Raw genomic sequence first — 15,560 nt, 5'->3', positions numbered from 1 at the left:
CATCCTTAATCAGTTGTAACACAAACAGACAGGCAGCCGTGCACAGTCACACCTGCGTCCTGTTTGGAGTCACTGATTAACCGGCCATGCTTGTCTCTGGACCGTGGGAGGAAGCCAGGAGGACGTCCACACACACAAAACCTCCAGCTGAGCAGCATGATCAAAACCCAGAACCTTCTTTCTTTAAGGCAACATAACAAACCACCGTTCCACCGTGCCAAAACAAACCAAAGAAGTGCATTTAAAGTAGTAAATGAAAGCCTCACATGTCTCCAGAGGGTCTCTTTCAGCTCAAAATAAAACTTCATTACGCCGACTTTCAGCCCTGTTGCACATTGGATGTTTCAGTCTCTGTAGCACCACCCCCTTCAGGAAGAAGACTCTCTCTGCATCTGTGATTGAGAATGTGAGACCTTCTGTGTCTCTGAATGATCATTTTAAATTGAAATATCACTGAATTCAGCCGTTGTTTTTAGTGTTTAGTGAGTTTGTCAGATGATGTCACGGTTATAAAATATGTAGTTTATTGCTTGAAAATGGGTCTGAAGTGACTGTTGGTTAGCATGTAGTCTTAATTGGTTGCATTTCAGTCACTATTTCATACTCCTTTTGTTGTCTGAGGACAGAAATAGAAAAATATTTGCGGTAATTTGTTTCCTACAAACATCAAAAATCCCACAGTGGTCCTTTAACCCTCCTGTTACCTTCAAATTTACTGACATCTTTTATCCTGGGCTTCAATTTGACCCCAGAAACCTAAACCTCCAGAAAAAATCAGAATTAAAATTGTTACCCAAGTTTATGTGTAAATAGCCCTTTAAATAAAACTGACAAAATGATGTCAATGACTTATTTAGAGATGTTAAACAAAGATAGTAGGAGGGTTAAAGGTCCTATGCAGTGAGAAATAATTTCTATTGTATTCTGTACTCCTGGAAAACTTGGAGGTGTAAAATAAATGCTATGACAACATGAAGACACTGATTACTGGTCTACCAGCTTCACCAGGCAGTAAGAATTTGATTCACTTCCTCTGTAGAAACTGATGAGCCGATAGCCGTCAAACTAAAAATCTGTATTATCTGGACTTCTCGATGCAAACTGCTTCCAAAGTCAACCATTCACCAGTGTTTATTTATGTTCTCAAGCTGTTTCTACTAACTCTAAAAGCACACCAAATGTTCTGCTGCTGACTGTAAGAGTGAACACAAGAGCCTTCATGCACCCCCAGCATCTGAAGAACTGAAGATCCAATGGGTTACTTTTATTATTGATGGCAATGTCACCACAGCAACAGGAGAATCCTTGTGTGGTTAATAGGGCTACTGTTACAGGCACTAATGTGAAACCAGTGACTTTGTGGGTTAAAATGTTCAAGTTGCCGTTTGTGCTTCGCGCAACCTCATCTGTTAGCTTCTCTCTTGCTCTCTGTGCTCACACATTCTGCATTTTACTATTCCCAATAAAACCGTTTTTCTCCTTTACTATAGTTTCATGACACTTCTTTAGATCTTTCCTACGTTCTTTACATAAACCAAAATAATCATTCATTAAGATTCGGGTGCAAAAACGCGTCAGAAATGTCGACGTCTAAATCAGCAGTTGACCTGAATCGGCATTTGTGACTCAATCAGCTGCCGACCAGTTACCTGCCAGATTAAAATAGACCCAATGAGCTTACTCCAGCTGCACAACACAACACCTCTCCTTCCTTCACTGTCTAATCTCTGTGGATTATCTGACCTTAGTTGAGCCCCGAGGCAGAAAATAATCCTCAGTGAAGAGAGAAAGGAAGCAGCGCCGAGGCTGGAGAGAGGGACTCGCATGGAGACGGGGAACTGAGAGGAATAAAGGAGGACACTCGTTTTTTTTAAATTCACAAAGCAGATCTGTAAAGGACGGCGAAGGGGAGCGCACTCTGGAGAACGGCCTCAAAGTCGAGTGTCGGAAGAAGACGACAAGGCTCGAGATAAACCTGACTCTGGAGGCGATGGTGAGGCTTCATCACACGTTGCTTTTTAGGTGCCGGTTAGAAAAATGTGTGGTTTTAAATCGGTGTAAAGAGTTTGTTTTTGTAAAAAAAAAAGCATCAGAAATAGAGAGATTGGTGTTAGGATAAGGATAAAAGAGAAACGGAGAGGAGAGCAGTGGACAGTGTAGACTGAGCTAAGCCATGATAAGCCTCTTTAAGCTACTTCACTCTCCACAGATCAAATGTTCTGTTTTAAACCTGTTGATCTGTGTTGGACTTCTGTCAGCCAGCTATTGATTCACTTCATCTGCTTTTTTGGCAGGAGGGCTCTAGTTTACTGCCAAATCAGACAAAAACTACAGCGAGCAGAGTAGAGTCCTTAAATCTCAAATTTGAATCAGGAAGAGCCCTTCAACTGGATGCTTTAACGGTCTTTAGTTTCAATCATCCGTCTGCTTAAACGTGCTTCAGACACTCATCGTAGCTTGCGGCGTGACCTCTTGACCTCTACCCTCCGACCAGGAAATGTCTCACGACCAGTGCGACTCGGTGGTCGTGAGCGTGGAGTCGCTCCTGACCGACGCCAAGCGGATGCAGACGCAGTGTCGCGAGCGCGGCGAGCAGCTGTCCATGGCCGCCACGCAGCTCCGGGTGGAGTCGGCGTCGCTGAGGGAGCAGTGCGAGGCCGCCCAGCTCGACATGGCGCGCATCCGCCGGCAGCTGGACGAGCTCCTGGATACCAAAGCTGCCTTCGAAGCCAGAGAGAGGCAGGCGAGAAAACTCAGCAAGCAGCTGTGAGAAGGAAGGAAGACGTGGTGAACTGTGACGAAAGGAGGGACGTGGTGGATCTCTGCAAAGGAGAAGAGAAGTTTGAATGTGAAAGGGTCCAAGAAAGTAGTTTAGCACAGAATATTACCTTTATGTTTGCTGAGAGAAAAGTAATTAAGAGAAACTGAGAGAAAAACAAGGAAAATGCACTTTATCAATATATTATCTATTTTATGCTGCTATGGGAAACATTCACCTGTAAATACGCACAGAAGCTTCACCCTCTGTCCCACTTTTCCTGTCAAATAAACACTTTCCAAACCCACTCCTGTCTTTTCCTATTCCTACTATCTCCTAATTTCTCGCTAGATGTAAATAAAAACTGTATCTCTGTGCATGTGAGGCTGCGGCAAAGACATGAGCGCCTCTCATTCCAAGATAATGGACGGGTAGGGAGTGGTACAATTCTAAATATGTAGTTTTTTTTTCTATCACCCGACTGACATGTTCTCTTTCATCAGACTCAATCCTGTCATACATGTCGCAGATGAATAGATCCACACTATGTTTCAGATTGTTGTAAATAACCATCAAGGTGAACTTAAAAATTTTAGAGGCCGCAAAATTAGTCAAAAGAAATATCGAATAAAAAAAAGCTCAGCGTCCAAGGCTCGCAGTTTGTATAGAAGCACAAAGTGGGCATAATTTATTTTCCATAATTTATTTTTTCAGCCGTGACTCCTCACCTCCCAGATTCAGTCTCCCGCCGAGCGCTCACATTATCAGTTACAAGTGGTTGAAAGTATTTTTTAATTTGTGCTTTGAATCGTGGAGTTCTGCTCATTGTGTCTTTCTCATCAACACTTGAGCTGAACATTTGAGTCTCTCGTTTTAACTCGGCGCAAAACGTGTTGTGAACCGACGACCGATCCTTTAAACAAACGGGTTTCAGCTTCCAAAGAATGCAGCCTTGAGATAAACTAGCATTATTCTCCTCTCTTGTTTTCTGTTCCAGGAGGTCGATATCACTGAACTGTTGATTTGATTGAGGAAAAACTGTGTGCTTCAGACCATCCGGTGGTCTCCTCTGATCTAGTGTTCCCACTACTACCTCGGTATAGAAACACCTCACACAGAGAAGAAGCTTAACAACACAGCATAATGTAGACACAAGCTGGAGAAGTTTCGCTGCAGAATTCCCCTTTCAAGCAAACTAACATGTCCACACCAGTGAAGCTTCTTTCCACAGTGCCTTCTGACAGCAATGCTTCTTGAAGATTTGCATCCTGCTGTAGGTGCATCAATGCATCAATGCGGTTGAAGCAGCCATTCAACTAGAACATGCATCCCAAATGGATTTACACAATAAAGAAACCCTACCACTGTAGAAACGTCAAGAAGCGCCTCATGCAGCCTCTTCTGATGGAACACAATCTGTTGCACACATGAAAGAAACCATACCAGTGAGAAACACCTGCAACATCAGCAAATTCCCATGAAAGAGAAACCTCAACTGTGCAGCCGGGAGGGCAATGTTATTCTTTCAGAATAGAAAAATACTTTATTAGTTTCCGTAAGGTGAATGCACAACGATGGCAGCAGTTTGCAAGCATGAAACACGTCCCGATCTACAGTCGTCCTCAAATGTATTCATCCCGTTCCGTTAAAGAAAAGATAAAATCCACAAGTCACTCAAATAAGTAGAAACTGAAAAAAGTAATAATAAACAAAAATTTGCTAAATTATAATTTAGTGAAATAAGACATTGCTTTTGAATTGTGGTTGAAAAGAATAAAAAAAAAAAAAAAAAAAAAAAACTGTCCCAGACAAATTACGAGCACTTTGCTGATGAGCAGTGAAATCAAGACACCTGTCAACAAGTCTGACTGAGAGTTACAGAAAACACTTGATTGGCTCAAAGGGTTGTTCAACTAAATATTAGTTTACGAATCTCATCATACTTGCTTGCTTAAAAGAAAAAAAAAATTCTGTTTAACCACAATTCAAAAGCAATGTCATGATTTTCATTACATTTTTATTTATTTTTGTCAATTTAAACTTATTTCAATGACAGCTTTTCTTTTCCCTTCGTTAATGGGAGGATTTGAATACATCTGAGGATGACTGTATGTAATTATAAAGTCCTATAATACCAACAATTGCATGTCTGTAGTGTCCAAAGCTGTCCGTGGGTGCGTCGGCAAAGGAACATCATCTGTTCCTAAGAGGTTCTTCCATAGAAGGGACTGTCTTTCAAGCCAGTAACATCAGAGAGAAGAAGAAATCCACAGCTGTAACTATTGCTGGGAAAATTTTGCAAGCAGAGTTGAAAATACACAATGTTCCCATGAAAAAAAACCCTACAGATGTAATTAGTGTGGCTGATCTTAAAGCCAGAGATCGAAGGGTTCCAGTAGGAAAAGATGAGGTTGTTTTTGCACCTTTAGCTGGACTTAATTTCTGGTGTTTAAGCACAAAGAAATCACAGTAAACACAGAATTAAAAAATAAAAGGTCTGGTGTTCGAGGTCTACTTATTTACCAGCTACTGCCCTAAAAGCCACAGAGTGTCCTAAACAACTTCACTGAGAGGTTTGTTTCACTGATTCCTCTCACAAAAACAAATTCGATCACCGACAAACGATCCAAACAGAGAGCTTGTGTCGTAAAAGATTTAAACTTTATTCAGCATTATAAATCATTCTATAAATACATGGTTGTCATATCATTAAGAACGCATTTTTAAATAGCAATAGATAACAAACAAGCAGTAGGGTGGTTGGCAGCTGGGGGTCAAAGGCGCAGAAAAAAAACGAGTCGACAGTCTGCTGGGTTTGAGTGGAGGAGATCAAACTGTTAGTGGAAGGAGCTGGGAATGTGAGTGTGTGGGTTTAGTTTGGTGTCTTCGCTGCTGGATTCCTCCTGCCATCATCGCTCTGCAAGACAAAAGAGAGACGAGTTAGAGACGAAACCTTTTTGCCGTCTGCTGTTTGAACAGTGAACGCTAGAAGGAGGCTTACTTTCAACTTTCTTTTTTAGTGGTGACAGCGCTGCTTTCGCCTGGAAGACACATCACAGAATCACAAAACAAAGCCTACAACATATCTTCAAAGATCTGCGGTGGCACCCAGGAGTCTATTTGCTTGACGGGAAACTAAACTAGTGCTTCATTACCTTCTTGATGGCGGTCCAGTCTTCAAGGATGTCGATGTCTCTCAGCATGTAGACGATGAAAGGCCCTGCGGCACAGAGGTAGCGTCGTTAAATCATCACGTTTATCAGCCACTACCAGGCACATTATATCACCACACATCACGGCTTTACCTGAAACTAGAGCGACTTTCTTTCTTCTCTCCGAGCGACCCAGCAGGTTCTTTCTTTTACACTTCTTGCCCCTCATCTCATCGCTCCACTCTGGAAGGAGAAAATACAGAACAAACTTGTTAAATGTACTGTACGCTGTCAAACTTCTCTCTGGTTTGGTTGGCTGGTTTCTGAAAGAATCAAAATAATCCAACACGATGGTGCCAATATGGACTTCTGCATGTCATGCAGGTTTGTTTAGCATGAATCTGCGGTTCAGTGGGGAAACTGCTAGCATGAGACACGATCAAACACAGTATTTGTTAGGTTAGTATGTTAAGGCTACAAATACACGCATTTTGCATGACATATCCAAATACAGATGTAGCCAAGTAACACACTAAGCTCTGGCCAGAAGTCATTAAGCACCACAAAAGTCGTTGTCATGGTGCCTTTAGCTAGCTAAACCCCCACAATGCTCTCTGCTGCCCAAAACCGAACTGCCTGTAGTCTGAGCATCCGTCTCCTTGGGTCGCTACAGTATTAAACACAGCAAATGGGATGCAGTCATCCATCTGAACAAACAGCAACAGGGTCCACCTGGTGGTACAACCAGGTACTACAGCTGATCTCAAGCACCCTTCATTTGTTTTCTACCTTGTCAGTTAATTTTGTATTGATTAATCATTAACATCATCCCTAGTTGGATGTTTGACTGTCTGGAGGGTAATGGACAACTGTCATGGATTATTACATTCAATCAGTAGATCATTAACAGTGAGCGATAAATCTATCAAAATCCAGAAGCATATTTTTGGACTCTTTTATTAAACTAGACCATGCGTCCTTTAGTGGCTTTAAGTTTAGGCTTAGCTGCTACATTCAATATTATTTTTCCCCCCTATATTAACAAGATTATGTAACAACAATATTTAGTGGCGTCTCTGTGATTACCGGAGGTGAGGTCTATATTCTGTCGGTCCTCCTCCAGTCTCCTGATCTTCTCCAGCAGCTCCGACTTCATGGCATCAAACAGCAGCGTCCGCTCACTCTGCAACACCAGCGTGGAGTGATCACTTTGTTCGACAACACTGGTTCAAAAGGCATCAGCACACTTTACAGAGTATTTATAGACGTGTTCATTTCAAGCAAATTTCCTCCCAAAATAGAATAAAGAAAACATGAATTAGCCTCATTTCCACTCAGTGCTTTGGATCAAATGAATGACATTACAAACAGCTGGAAAAAACAGAGGAGAAGAAAATGGCAAAACCAGATAATTTGCAATCACTAAACAATCAATAAATAAATTCTCTCTCTCATTATTCTGGTGTCTAGCAAATAGACTAAACTTTCCTGTTTTAGGTCAGTTAGGATAAACAAAATTATTTCTGATTTAATGTCAGACAGTGAGAAAAAAAACAAGTCTTTTTATACAGTGTATGTAAACTTCTGGTTTGAACTGTGTGTCTTTTGAAAAAGTGAAAAACCTCCAACCAACATAAAGCATATTTCTAAAATCTTTTTCTAATTTTGTCACTTCCATGACCTTTATCACATAAACCCACGTGACGGCTTTACCTCCAGGTGCTGCCTGGCTCCTTGTACTTCACACTCGTGCTTGTGTTTGATGACCTGCAGACACAGCTCTCTGTACACTCCTGCAGACACACACACAGACAACCAGACTTCACTTTTCAGCAGCAGCAGCAGACAGACACCATCAATCCCATCCAAACACTGACCAGGCAGAAAAAAAGGTCCTGGAGGGTTCAAACTGTTGGAAGGCCATTTTAATTATTAATTACATGCATTACGTGCGCTGCTAGACCATTAGCTGACACCGTCTGGCTGCTGTTGAGGTGTCATTAAGTCTGAGCCTTTTAAAAAACCACTTCAACGCGAGGAGTGCACCTACGATTCAGCTCTCCCCGGACGCCTCAGCTGGACACCACTTTAGCACGTGTCAGCGCTCTCCACACATAAAAATCTATAGCCACACTCCAACCTATGGTTTTAAATAAGGAGAGAGTTCAGATGGAGCAGCATCAACAGTCTGGCTCCCTGATAGAGAGATGCATGCTGGGTGAACAACTCCACCCAGTGGCAAGAGGAGGAACAACATGACAAATGCATCAGCAGGAAGTTTCAGGTTTTGCCTCAGTCCAGTACTGAGACACTTGTTAGTGTCTGTCAGCTGTGACTTCTTCATGTCACAGCTCAGACTAGAAGATATTGAAAACAGTCTGAGCAGAAAGACGTGAGGCACCAGGACTGACAACTGATTATTTTATCTCTTGTGGTGTATTATATGTAACAAAAACCAATGCAAAGAAGCTTTTACCCCCAATTAGAACACTTTTTCTTTTCTACATTCTTCTTTCTGTTGACATCACAGCAAGAACCTATGACTCTACACTGGCCTAATCTGACACAGTGACCAGCTTATAACACAAACATTGTGTTATCTGGACCTGGCACCACTAACTGATACCAAGGCAGAGCTTTGCTAAATGTAACGTCTCCTTTCTTTACAGCTTCTTCTGATGTCAGGAACATCTGGGCATGCAGACAGGAGGCGTACTGTACGTCACTACAGGTAGAAGTCATCCTTTATCATCACACTGAGGCGTGTTGTCAATCTTGTTATTAAATAATTACTGAAAGAAGATGGAAAGTAAATATAACGGGGGGAAAAATGCCTCCACAATATTGAACATCCTGAACAGTGGCTACAGATAAAGGTGATACAATGAAAATGAGCTTTTTTAATCAATATCAATGGATGTACCAGATGTAGCTACACCCTTGGATTAAAGTCTGTGCTTTGAATCAGCCATAGTGTAATGCTATATTTCTTCTTTCTAAACCTCCTCCGTAGGTTTGCTCACACTCTCTGGATCATCAACCTGTTGAAAGGCCTGCTTCTGGTTCAACTTTTAGACAGATGACCTCACATTATTCATATTTGAATCTGTGACTGCAGGCTGCAAAGAAACCTTAAACATTTCCACCACCAGCTGGTAGACGGTTGTTCTTCTTCTTTGGTCTGCACCAGTCACATCTACTGTTATTCAACTTATTAGCAAAATGTAGTTTTGCTCTAATGCTTTTTTTTTTGCACATCAAAGGCTTTTTTCCAGATACGCCTCCCGTGCAGGTCAGATTTGTGCAGCTTCTTACTGATTGTAGCTGCTGAGGTCCTGAACACACTGACAGTCCTCTGAAATCTGCCCCACCGGCAGATGACTCTCTTTACGGTGGAATGATTCATTTCACGTTACTAGGAGATCTTTTTAATCCCCTTTGCCAGACTCAAAGGCTTCCACAAGCCCCTTTTTTTTGAAGCTGGTAGGGACCTCTTTAGATCTTGGCTTTATGTCACCACACAGGGTCTAATCACCTAATCTGGTTCCCCTGACTCTCATTTTATGGATTTGAAGGCTACGTACTTTTTTTCATGTGACTGATCTGCTTTTTATGTATTTAAATAATGAAAACGACTGCAAAATGTCTGATTTTTGTTGAGTTTGTTGGAGTATATCACTGTTATCTGTAGGAAGTGTTTCAAAGAGGATAGATGTTTGCTTTTTCAAATATTTGAATTTCTGTACTCATCCTTTCACATGATTGTATGTTGTTAACTTATTCATTTGATCTGTATGACATCTGGAAGTTATTAGAAGGATTTCTAGGCGACAATTTTCCACTTGTAAACTTGAATCTGAACACTTAACTTGAAGCAAAAAACACGAGGGAGTGAGTTTTCTTTACCAGCGACTTGTGTTCGTATCTGCATGCTGCTCTGCAGTGCAGCCAGTGGTTCTCTGTATTCTCCAGCTTTCCCCGTCAGCACCTCGTCCAGCTTCACCTTCACCTGGTTCAGTCGCTCCCGAAACAACCTGCGATCACACAGTCACGACATTTTATCCTTCTTTCACTCCTAACGTGACTGACATGACTTCAGACCAAAGCAGTGGGATGAATAAAAACAAGAGTCTGAGTTACTTCTCTTTCAGCTCCTGGAACTGCTTCTCCAGATCCAGCATCTCGTCCAGACATTCTCCTCTCCTCCGCTCGCAGTCTTCATCGTCCATCTCTTCACATGGACACAAACAAAAAGCACCAAAACAGTTAACATCAGAGATTTATTTCCTGTTGCTTGCAGTAAACTGGTTAGCAGAGCAGCTGGACTTTTACCTGAGCTCTCCTCTTCCTCCTCCTCCTCTTCTTCGTCCTCGCTCTCCTCCAGGTCGCTCTCCCTCTCCTCCATGCTCTCCTCCATGGTCTCCTCGCCTCCTCTGCCTTCGTTCTCCCTCGGTTCCTCCACCTCTCCGTTGGCTTCAGGGAGCTGCGACTCTCCTTCGGCCTCCATCTCCTCCTCCGGCTCCCTCACAGGGGGTTGGGCGGGCATGGCAGGCTGCAAACACAACGGTGTAAAGTTGAACACAAAGAGTCTGGGCGGAGGCTGAAGAATCAAAAACGAACCCACAACGAAATCATAAGAATATAAACCATCTCATGAAAACCGTGAGCTTGTCTAAAGTCAGTCAGGTGAGTGTTTGAACCACAGAACTGACAGGCAGCTGAACATCAGGAGTATTTTTACATGATTTTACACTAAAATATCTGGATTTGTGAGGAATTTAACTAAAACCAGCCATTCTTAGCACAGCGCAAGAAGCTATTATTTTAAAAAAATGAAACTATAAAGCATCAGAACATACAATTACAAATGAAGCACTGTCCTCTCTCACCTTCAGCTCCTTCAAATGTATTTTTATAGACTTGCTTTTGTGTGTTGTTGACACTTTATTGCACATTAAGCTTGTTTTTAAGGTTTACTAGAGCACTTTCATAACTTTATTTGTATTTATTAATATATAAACGTTTCATTTTGTGCTTCTGCAGCTGTTTATTTCTTGTTTTTTCTTAACTTTATCTGAATTTTGGTTAGCTTTGTTTCAGAATCAGAATCAGCTTTAATGGCCAAGTACGTACACAACATGCAAGGAATTTGGTTTCAGCTGTTGGTGTCGCTCTTGGAATTTGCGCGAATAATAGAAATAGGAAAATTTACAAAATAAAATAAAGTAAAATAACTACAGAAAGAAAAGAACAAGATACAATAAAAATTAATAAAAAATAAAACAAGATAATAAGACAATATATGTACAAGAATTTACACATCAGAGTAGAAAAGGTAGATGTACATTAGTGCAAATTCCACATTCCTCTTACTGTCTGGTGTCTTGTTGTTATGTTGCTTTTTGGGTATCCTGTTTGTTTTGACTGCCAAAGCACTTAACAAGAGCGTACACATTACATTTACTATTATTAATATTATTAGAATTCTTATGTAGGGAAACTTGCCTGTTTGTTTCAGGCCGCTGCAAAAAATAAAATAAAATAAAATAAAAATCTAATCATGTTGTGCCATATCTGTCAAATAATCACAATATTATTTTTTTTTTTACTGCAAACTGTTCTGTCATTTATTTTGTCCATATTTACATAATCTAATAAATTATATGAATATCTAAGATTTTTCATAATAAAACTGCACTTAAATAAAATGTAAACTAAACAAATGATACTTTAAAAGAAGCTAATTGTCACATCCACACACTGAGCAGGAAGCAACACATGTACACTCACATCACAGTTACAATGTTATGCAAAAAGAAGATCTTACATGCATTCATTGCGAAACAAATTCACTCTTTTTCGTGTAAAAATTAAAAATAAACAGCACAGCTCGGTAAATCAGAGCCATGTGCGTGGTTAACAGTAAAGTAAAGCTCCGGTGCAGCTCAGACGAGCAGCGTTGGATTGAACCGGGACACCGAGCTACCGTGTGGCGCCCATAATCTGTCAAGTTAGCTGCAAAAACACATCACCGGACCGGAAGTTACTCGGATTTTAATGACGAAATTTAAAAATCTGGCAAGCAAAATAGCCTAATTTCCTGAATTAGCCTACATTAGAAAATGCCTTAAAATAATTAGGATTGAAATATCTCATTTATTTCCCTCTAACATTTGGGATTGTCTGTAAACACGTATTTTATTGTTATACCGAACCGGAAGTTCCACTGCAGTGTGTCTGGCTTGACTTTTGGCAGCTTCAGTGATGTCATACAGTAAAATGGTCAACGGCAGGAGTCCGACGGCGACATCCAGGCTAAAATAAAGAGCCCAAATCACTCTAAAGCCTGTTATACTGTACATTAATTCACTTACAAAGCCTCCCAAAACTAACAGAGACTCGCTGTTGCATGTTTCTGTCCAAACCAGCGTTGAACACAGCACCGTGAAGTCAAGTGTAATACAAGCTAACAATTGAAGCCGCGCACAGCCACGGACCGCCGGGCTGCTCGTCGCTCTGACCGTCTCACGGCTCAACTTATCTCTCTGACAGCTAGTTTACACTAATGTGGCCACGGTTTGGTAGGAAACAACACAACCGGCGGCTAAAACACACCACAGCAGCGCCGGAGCGCCTCTCTCACTGAGCCCATCTCCCCTCCACCGCACACGGATTAACAAACAACGTTATCGCTGAACGCGGGCGGCCGAAGCACTTTGTAAACAAAACAACGGCGCAGCTTCAGTGCGCAGGTCCGAGGAGAGAAAAGTCCGCTCACCGTGTGCCTTCGTTCAGCGGCGCTAACTTGGAGCACGATTCACCGTATTCCCATTTTAAAAAGTACTTCCTCTTCGCTTCAGGCTTCTTCAGTTCGACACTTTGCCGGACTCTACAATCCGTAAACTCAGCCAATCAGCGTCCGGGACCTGCTCCCGAGGTGGCCAATGGGAGCCGCCATCCCGCTAGTCACCCGTCCAATCAAAAGGCTGCCACCGGTTCAGTCAGCCAATCACAATCCACTTTGTTGAAATATATAATATAATATAATATAATATAATATAATATAATATAATATAATATTGTGGTGTCAGTCAGATAAAAAATAATAAAATAAATTATGTTTCAAGGTCTTAGTATTTAAATCGGTTAGTAAAATATATAAATATGTAATAATGTTAAGTCTGAACCATAATATTTAAATTAATCTGGTAATATTGTAACATAAAAAACACTGTGAGTTGTTGACCTTAATATTTACATTAGTCTGGTAAATAATAATCTGGTAATAAATAATATTGTAGAGTCTTAGTCATAATATTAAACCTTAAATTCATGGCATCAGTCTTAATTCTCGTTTGGAAAGCACCTTGGTTGTTGCACACAATCAGCAAAAAAACATATAACTATGAAAACTCTCAGTATAAACCAAAACAAAATAAAAGAGATTTTTGCTGATACATTAAGAAAAATAATCTGTAACAGCAGATTTTTTTTCAGATAGTTGACCTGATCATGTAACTCAAAACATAATCCAGCATAGTATGGAGCACATTGTGAAGCCTAAATCATTTGTTTTCTTTTTTAATGTATATTTAATCATTGTTCCTACACGAACAACATTGTTCAGCTGCTTTCCCCACTACTCTACGTAATCCTGGTCATGCCAGTTAAAAAAAAGCAGGTGTTAATGTTCCCTTTGTAAGACACTTTGATTCAAGGGTCTATGGTGTGATACTGTGATTAAACCCCAAACATCAGGAAAGGATCAAACTTCTCCATCAACTCCTGATAAGAATCATCACCCTGCAAACAGCACACAATAGAATTCACCTTCCCTCCTTCTGTAGTGGAACATACAGCTGTCCTACTGTAATGAACCACAAGATGGAACCAAAGTGATACAGAATAAGGGAATGGCCAGGCTCATAGTGGAGAAAATCATGTGGACAAAAGGGCTTTTTCACAGCAGACATTTTGACATGTGTTGGCAGAAAAGCGCCTGTGTGGTACTAATAAGGTATCATTTAGCCACAACAGTTTCCTCAAATGTTGATTACCGTCAAAGCTTGACCTGAATGCAATTCATGAAGTCGTGTCAAAATGATTTATCAAAGACGTATTCATACAAAAAACTAGCATTTACAGTCATGTATGTGCAACTGAAAAGGAGCAAACAAACACGTCCATTTTACATGTTTTTATTAAAGTTGCATAAAAGTGTAACAAAATTGGGCAAAAACAAGACCTGTTGTTGATATTGCTACATTTGTTGGTTGGTTTGATCTAATCATTGTCCAAAAAAAACACCACCACTCCACCAATCTGCATGGTTTAGCTCTTGTATTTAGCCTCAATGATAATAATCAGTATATATACCTTTTTTTTTTTCTTCTTTTATTTTTTTGCAATTTTCCCCAACAGTAAAAAAACAGACTTCTCAATAACAGTCTAAGAAGGTATAATCCAAACCTGGATTTAGAAATGAAAATCCACTCAAATTCAGCTACTGATTGAGCTTTGCCTGGTGCGATCCGACCAATCAGAACATCTCCGGGAAAAAAAAAACAACAAAAAAGAGAGAAAACTGCAGATTTGGAAACACCACCGGGAAAGGCAAAAAGCAATCGCACCAAAAAATACACGTGTATCTGAATGGATTTTTTTCGTTTTCGACTACAAGTTAATCCAAGGCCTGGCGTCAAGAAGTGTCATGATCACGATAAAAACAGACCGAGTATTCAAATGGTAAATGTAAAGAACATTGTTTATCTAAACAAAATCACTGTATCAAGGCCTAAGTATTAAACACTCACTTCTAAAAAAGAAAAAAAAAAACAGAATCTCATTTTTGTTTGAGCGATTCCCCACACGCTGCTCAGTAATACACATTATTTTAGCAGTTTTCAAAAAAAAAAAAATGAATGTCTCCTGTTTATTTGGTTTGTGTAACATAAATAATACCTAAGGCAACATCTGTTTAATAAAAAAAAACAAAAAAAGGAGAGAGAGGAGGGTGGATAGAAGGATGGGAATGGATGGGAGAGAGAGAGGGGGGAGTGAAAGAGGACAAATGGGGGAGAAGTGACAGAGCAGCGAGATGAAAATGGGCCAGAGTGTGTGAATGCATGTGTGCTGGCTGTGGGAGAGAGAAGACAGTGAAGGTCTGCTGTCACTGCAGGTGTTTGCAATTGGTCACAGGAATCGCAGCTCCTCCCGTCGGCCAATGGGCTCCGGTCTCTGATCTGATTGGCCCAGGATCAGAAACAGATGGCTTATTCTTGGAGATGATTGGCAGCAGCAGTGGAGGGAGGAAGAGGAGGAAAAAAAAAAAAAAAAGAGAAACCCACAGATCTTGTGACAACTATGGACCCGTCTCACTCTCTCTTTCTCCCTGTGTGTCGCCTGGTGTGGATGTGTGTCAGAGGCAGCTGTGTTTGTTAATGCGTTTCCTCCGCCCCGAGGGTGGCCGCGAAAAAAAAGAAGGAGGGAGGAGAGAAAAAAAAGCGTTTAGGCAGCTCCAATCTGAAACAATGGCCTCCCCTCCTGCTCAGACGTCCTTTTGGTGACATGACAGGCAGAAGGACGCAGCTCTGGAAACACAAAGAATGCGGCGGTCCAAATGATTTCTTAGAAAACGACATGGAAGTAGG

General features: G+C 40.9%; 1 protein-coding gene across 1 annotated transcript; it reads right to left on the bottom strand.

Annotated features, from left to right (window-relative positions):
- Positions 1–5,397: 5,397 nt before the first annotated feature.
- brms1 (BRMS1 transcriptional repressor and anoikis regulator) lies at positions 5,398–12,773 on the bottom strand. Its single transcript, XM_008305681.1, has 10 exons — positions 12,689–12,773; positions 10,243–10,462; positions 10,051–10,141; positions 9,817–9,944; positions 7,624–7,703; positions 6,997–7,093; positions 6,064–6,153; positions 5,914–5,978; positions 5,760–5,799; positions 5,398–5,675 (listed from the first exon to the last, which is right to left on the bottom strand). Exons 2-10 carry the CDS (start codon positions 10,454–10,456, stop codon positions 5,668–5,670), a joined length of 813 nt encoding a protein of 270 aa, XP_008303903.1. The 5' UTR covers positions 10,457–10,462; positions 12,689–12,773; the 3' UTR covers positions 5,398–5,667.
- Between the last annotated feature and the right edge of the window lie 2,787 nt (positions 12,774–15,560).

Source organism: Stegastes partitus, unplaced genomic scaffold, assembly GCF_000690725.1.
Source record: "Stegastes partitus isolate 25-593 unplaced genomic scaffold, Stegastes_partitus-1.0.2 Scaffold2583, whole genome shotgun sequence".
Taxonomy (NCBI): Eukaryota; Metazoa; Chordata; class Actinopteri; family Pomacentridae; genus Stegastes; species Stegastes partitus.
The sequence above is the reverse complement of the archived record's forward strand: the minus strand, read 5'-3'. Positions and strand labels throughout refer to the sequence as shown.

Coding starts and splice junctions, on each gene's coding strand:
- brms1 (XM_008305681.1), bottom strand. CDS start 10,456: ATGCCCGCCCAACCCCCTGTGAGGGAGCCGGAGGAGGAGATGGAGGCC. Junction 10,142..10,242: donor GGAGGAAGAGGAGAGCTCAG/GTAAAAGTCCAG, acceptor GTCCATGTGAAG/AGATGGACGATGAAGACTGC. Junction 5,979..6,063: donor GAAAGTCGCTCTAGTTTCAG/GTAAAGCCGTGA, acceptor TCTGTGCCGCAG/GGCCTTTCATCGTCTACATG.